Source organism: Lepeophtheirus salmonis, chromosome 2 (assembly GCF_016086655.4).
Source record: "Lepeophtheirus salmonis chromosome 2, UVic_Lsal_1.4, whole genome shotgun sequence".
Taxonomy (NCBI): Eukaryota; Metazoa; Arthropoda; class Copepoda; order Siphonostomatoida; family Caligidae; genus Lepeophtheirus; species Lepeophtheirus salmonis.
The window spans coordinates 23002464-23009155 of NC_052132.2; the positions used below are offsets into that span (position 1 = coordinate 23002464).

The following is a 6692-nucleotide window of genomic DNA, read 5'->3' on the forward strand; positions in this document are numbered from 1 at the left end:
ATTCGTTGCAATGGTACTGAATACAAAGCAATAATAACTTCTAAAGAAGTATGCATTTAGCTTTATCTGGGAGCGTTGGTATTTATTTAATTACGAAGACGAAGAAGGAGAGAGTTGATATTTTTTTATAAGATTTTTCTCGTGGTGACTTACATATTTATATTACCTTGTTGTCTTTACTGTATCTTGGAACCTTTCCTCCGAAAAGGAACATAAAATAACCCAAAATCAGTTGGTACTTACCCAATTTTCTCAGCTATAGAGTTTTTATTCAATAATTGTTGTAAATGTTCATAGCTTAACAAAAGCTAATTTGAATTCAACCAATCAACGTTCAGAACTCTAATTTGGGGAAAAAGCAAAAAAACTCGACAACGGGCTCACAAAATACCGTGTAAATTGCTGTGTTGATGAAATAACACCGTTTTATATTTTATTGTTTGTAATTAAATTGATTATTTAATCATTGGCAATTATTATTTAATGACCTATAAATCTTGAAGGATGCAATCATCTCTAAATATATTCGTTGTTCATGAAAAGAAAAGTGAGTGTATTTGTATGGAGTTGTATGAAAACGTTATGTTGATGTTTTGTTTATTGAATGCAATCTTGCAGGTGCTTAATTCAACTCAAACTTTATACAAGTCTATACTGTATAGAGCTGTATAAAATATGAGTTGATAAATCTTTTTCAACAAAGAGAGTGTGTAGCTAAAGCTTCTATTAAAAAAAGAAAGAAAAGGGAAGTACATTATATTAAGTAAAAAATAATGAATGTTACTTCAGGTGAGGTTTAGGTGCAAGTTTGTGTGCATAAAACTCATCTTGAGACTAAAGTACTTCCTGTCATATTAAAATAAAATTCTTAATCTGCTATTATTATTATTTCATTCTTGAGGAGAGAACGTCTAAGTATTTTTTTTTTGTACCTTGGTACAACTATATTTTTACTTATTATTTTATAAAAACATTAGTTTTAATTTTTTAACATATTAAATATAATATTTTTTAATATTACAGTAAAATCGTTAGGTAATGGTCTTCTTGTGCACCTAAAGTTGTATAACTGAACTTGTACTTTTGTAGTTATGTAATTAATTTCTGCTTGATATGGTCCGGTATAAAAATAAGAAAAACACGTTTTAGTATTGAGTAACTACGTGTGAGTGTGCTCATGAATAACGGGGAGATTTCTTGGGGAGTTATCTTCTACATTATTAGAACATAGTTTGACAGTTCGTTGACGTCTAATAACTCCGGACAATGCCGGGTACTACAGCTAGTTATTTTTTATAAAATGCAATCTGGGCGACATTGACACTGCTGACGTCAAATGAAAACTCTATATAACTCTCAATTCTTCTGGAAAACTAATTAAGAAAGTATGGACACTGAATGTTTGTCGAGTACTAGAAGACAACGGCACGGAGTTAAAAATTGGGGAAATAATCATAAATATACATTGATACAAAAAATTACCAACATTTCATCCCATATTTAAAAAAAACAATTTTAGACTATGTAAAGAGAAAATACGGTGCTATGAAATTTCAACCTCTTCTTTTTCCTCAAAGCATCTCATCCCCTTTAATTTCATCCGCGAACATATCATCGCCAAACTTTAAATTCATTTAGCAGGCAGGTTATGTTCAAATAGAAAGTTCTTTGCGATTTCACGTCTTCCACTATGCATATTATAATTCTTAAGTGTCGTGTACAAGTTGCAACCTACAAATGAGATGAATAATTTGAAGATAAGGATAATGCAATAATTGAATATTCTATGGATGGTTGTATATATTAATCGGGATATTTTTGACTATTTTGTGAAAATTACTAATTGATATTATGTGATACATAATTAAGTTCAATTTATAATAATTATATTACTAATAAATAAGTATTTTTAATAGATCAAAATGAAATGCTAACGTCAATTATAGATAGTTTATTAAAATGACTGATTAAATAAAGTGATGAGATGGATAAATAGTAAATTGGCAATAAAAACTTGTATACAACAGTCCCTTTTCATAAATTATATGTAAATTTAATATATCCAGAGATGTCTATTTACACTTTGTACTAGAACCTAGCGCTCCTCCCTACCGAATATATTATTTGGAGATGAAATGTCCAGGAATGAAATTTATTGTGGATGAAATTACCTGTCAAGGAAAGAAATAGGTGTTGTAAAAATAGATGGCTTTAGTAATATGTATCTCATATTGAATATGTGTAATCGGTTAACTCTAAATTGTGTATAAACGATAAGGTTTTGTTCTAAAAAAAAACCGGATAACGCAGTTATGTGATTGTTTACCTCAGTATTGTTTGAGCGCCTGTCAAATACAAATGAGCCATATTTTACAGTTTTTCTTCGATAAATGTGAAAAGGCAAGGCAGGAGGCTGAAAATGTGAATAGTGTTTATGGTCCTGATATTGTAACAGACAAAAAGGAGAGACTATTAATTGGAGTGAAAAAAAAAAAAAAATTATTATTACACCCAATAAAATTGTGTACTATATGTCCAGGGATGGGATTTTTGTAGACAAAAAAACACAGTTTATCTATTAGGAGAAACGGTTGGTGCGTATGGTTTTTTTTTTTCCCATTCTTTAATAGGTCATTATGGTGTTAACAACTCACTCTGAAATAAGAATCTTACTACTTAACTTGGTTGTAAATTGTTTTAAAAATGCAAAAAAAAAAAATATATATCCATTTAAAAATGGGAAATATTTTCCATGCGCTAATGCTATTATTTTAAATGTTGAAGATTCTTCTCTTTATAACAATGTTTATTTTTTTCTCTGAAAAATCATGTAATAGGCAGGTGATATTAACAAGGTCGTAATTCAGTTATATCATAAGTATCCTTCCCACCTTCCTCTTGCGCTCTACAAATATCATATACTTGAGTAATAAGTATATCCTTTATTCCAAGTAAAATGTGTCTGATATGTACTTGACTTTATAAAATTGCAAAAGAGGACCTGATTTGGGATGGTATAAAGAATACGTCTTAAAATAATATACATTTATAAAACAAAATTGTTCTCTCTGTATGTATGAATAAATGACAACAAGTCACCGGGTGTACTAAACATATTTTGATCTTAGAAATAACAATTTAGTCGTATTAATCAAATATTGCAAGCGTGTGGAATGTGCATGTATAGTTGCAATGAAAACTGTTTTTGTAATGCTTTCTGATGTATATGATAATTCATATGCATTTACAGTATAGTTTTTGATTTGAATAAAATATCAACACTTCTATGTTAATATGAATTTTGTTTGTATTTATTTGTGAGCGCTCTAAAGATTAAAGTACTCATGAGTCATCCCAAACTATTAATTTTTTATTATCAAGTTCTTATCTTTATTCTTTCATTCTTGAGGAGGGAACGTGTCATATGAATTGATATTATGTATTATTGTATAGAGTAGTTTAGTGTGAGTGGGCTCATAAAAAACTTGTAGAAAAACTGAGGATTTCCTGGGAAGTTATCTTTAATATTGTTTAAAAGAAAAGTGTATGTTTTTGACAACACCGGGAAATGCCGGATACTACCAATAGCAGGCTTTTAATCGTTAATTTATTTTTCCTCTTCCGTTCATTTTATTTTAGTTCAGTGTTAAGTGTTCCGCCATTATTTCCCTTACGTTCCTTGTTCCAATCATAAGTTAGTACCATATTAACTGTATGGCAGCAAATTGCGACTTCCATTTTGATAACTAGGTTTCAAGATTTGTTAACAGAGTAATTTGGTGAATATTAGCGTTCAAATGAGCTACCACTGACTAAAATCGGTTCATTCATTGTCGACATGGAGGCCAAAAAGAAAAGTATAGCCGATTTCATTCGCACCCAGTACAGTAACAAGACTAGAAAAACTGGACCGTGAAATATTAGAGAAACTCCAAGAACACCCGCTGCCTCATCTACGCGGTCGATGAGGTGCCACCGTTCAGCCAGACTAAGTTGCCAGCCTCTGTGATGATGCTGAGAATCATGGCATCAGACGAAAAGAGTATGCCCCTTTATTGGTTCCCGAACGACCTGGAAATCGGAACAAAGGAGTACCAGGACGTCTTCATGGTAGTGGTATTGCCCTGGATGAAGTCCAACTAACCAGAGGAAATTTGAAATTTGGATAATATAATATGACCTGATTGCAAAATAATCAATAATTCAAAGGATATAAAGAATAGTAAATCATGAAAAACCGACTAAATTAATTATTTCAAAACTATTTTTTTGGGCACAATAATTTACAATAAATCATACAATTAAGATTTTTTTTTGGTACATGGTTGCCGTTTCGTTAACTAAAAATGAACGAAACTTCCGATAAGTGTCTAAAAGGAAACTTTTCACCAATGAATAGATGAACGTAAAAGTGTAAACGGATCCAAGTTTGAACATAAAAATAGTTATTTCATTAATGCTGAATTAAAAATAAAGACAAGTTTTTTTCATGCATGAAAGATATGCAGAAAATTTTACTTCTCAATGTATTTTCCTTATATTTAGGGAAATAATGCCTTATAAAGTTCACTTTAAAATTTTGGATTCTTTTTAAGGACCAATAAGAGAGGAAGGACAGGAAGCGGGCCTATATTAAGGATTGATCAACCCTCCTAAGCACAGACTTGTTATCAAAATATCAAAATAAACAGGTATTAGACTTAATCCTTTTTCTTCGTTAACCTAAATATATGTAATAAATTTCAGTCGTATAACTTTATAAAATATATTTATATATGTCGAACCATAAAACAAACATTATTTGATCGATAAACTATTAAATTATGATTTAAGTTTCATGTGTTTATCAATATTATAACAAAAAAAATCAACTAATAATTTTAACTAAATTGAACGCCAGCAACATGACGAACTCCCCATTTGAAGTTTGCTTTAGGATCCGTCTTAACGAAAGTATATGTTGGGCCCACTCTTCCAGGTGGTTTATTATATGATTTAGAATTCAGTGGTTGGTATGTGTCAAGAGTGTCCCTCACTACTCTTTGCTTCTCAATTTCATCTGAAAAAAAATATATAATCTTTTAATTGTAAAATAAAGATAGGATAAGTTTTTGATTAAATAAAAGATAATTGTATTTGTTGATTGAGCATGTAAAAATATTATAATATTATTATATTTATTCTATCCTTTAAATCTTTCTTTTACTAAGAAAAACAAAAAAGGCCAAAAATCAATTGGTATTAGTTTGCCAATTGCTACTAAATAGGAGGCTATTCTTTAATACATAAATTTGGAATTGTACAAATAAGCTTATTAAAATTGAACCAATCAACGCTTAGAGTACAAGTAAGACTTACTTCTATTGACCTTAAAACCGAAAAAGTTTTAGGGAAAATGCCAAAATGAGTTAGTAGTTATTTAATTTTTCACAACTATGGAATTATAATCTAATAACTCTTGGGAATTTTTCACAGCTTAGCAAGAGTTAATTGGATTCAACCAATCAACGTTTAGAACACTGATTAGGAGAAAAGAACCATAGCATTGACAATTAACATCAAAAATATTGTACATTTTTATGTTAGTGTGTTAATATCGACAGCTGACCAAAAAATACAGAGTACATTTTTATTTTATGGTGGGATAATAACGTGAAATCTCAGATATAAAAAAATAATAATTTAAGTATATAAATTTTTGTGAATGAGTTATTCTGGGATTCTGGAAAAGGAAGATATGTAAAACAACTTACTTGCAATACGGTCAGGAGTAAGATATGCAGTTCCTGCATAGGTGGATGCAATATAACAAACGCCGACTAAGAGACAACAGATAATCTACGGGGGGAAAAAAATCAAATTATTTTGTTTTAGATTATTTTGAGTTAAGTTAAACCTACTGATTTCGACATCATTTTGAAACTGTCGATTGACATCATGCTCGAGCGATCTTTATATATTCTATAATGAGAGCGATAATAGTTCCTTAGCCCAGCGAGCGCTTAATTATGCATTAGAGAAAGTTTTTGAGGGTAATTAATTTCATTCTACGTCCTTTTACTCCTGCTACATGTACTTTAGGGTGGCCCTTAAATATCAATGTTGTACTTTTACTTGTTCCACTCTTTCATTTCGTTCCTTTCATAATAAAACTTTGTTGTGTAAAATAATTTTAACTTTAATTAATACTATTCGTTGCTCAGGACATTAAGAAATTTAACTAATTAAGAACTCTTCTGCTTAATATTAAACAAAAATTAAAGACAGTCAAATTTTAAGAATTATTTTCATGTTGATTTTATGAGTATGAGTATACTAATAAATAGGCACTCTTCTTTGACACGATGAGGAAGTGGCTGCTTTATTCTGGGTCAGACGCCAAATTAGCAGCCATGTGCACTTCCTTGAGCATTAAGAAACCTTCCTAATACACCCTGGCTCTCAGGCTGTACAGGTGAAGTGTTATCCCAAAATGCAGTTTAAACTCTACTGCCGCCGTGTTTCTAGGCACCCAGGAACCCTTATCATATTCTATAATACATTAAAACCTATGGAGTGTGCAGGTGACCTGCTAGGCCAGAGGCATGTTAAATTTCTCGACCCCCTACAATTTTTTCTAATAACTTAAAGTTATAATACCAATTTGTCTTTAAGCGTAAATAATTTTAATGCCAAAATCTATATCCTTACTA

At 30.5% G+C, this 6692-nt stretch overlaps 1 protein-coding gene across 1 annotated transcript; it reads right to left on the minus strand.

The window, feature by feature from the left end:
* Positions 1–4751: 4751 nt before the first annotated feature.
* LOC121132619 (uncharacterized) lies at positions 4752–5980 on the minus strand. Its single transcript, XM_040728055.2, has 3 exons — positions 5901–5980; positions 5754–5838; positions 4752–5059 (listed from the first exon to the last, which is right to left on the minus strand). Exons 1-3 carry the CDS (start codon positions 5937–5939, stop codon positions 4881–4883), a joined length of 303 nt encoding a protein of 100 aa, XP_040583989.1. The 5' UTR covers positions 5940–5980; the 3' UTR covers positions 4752–4880.
* Between the last annotated feature and the right edge of the window lie 712 nt (positions 5981–6692).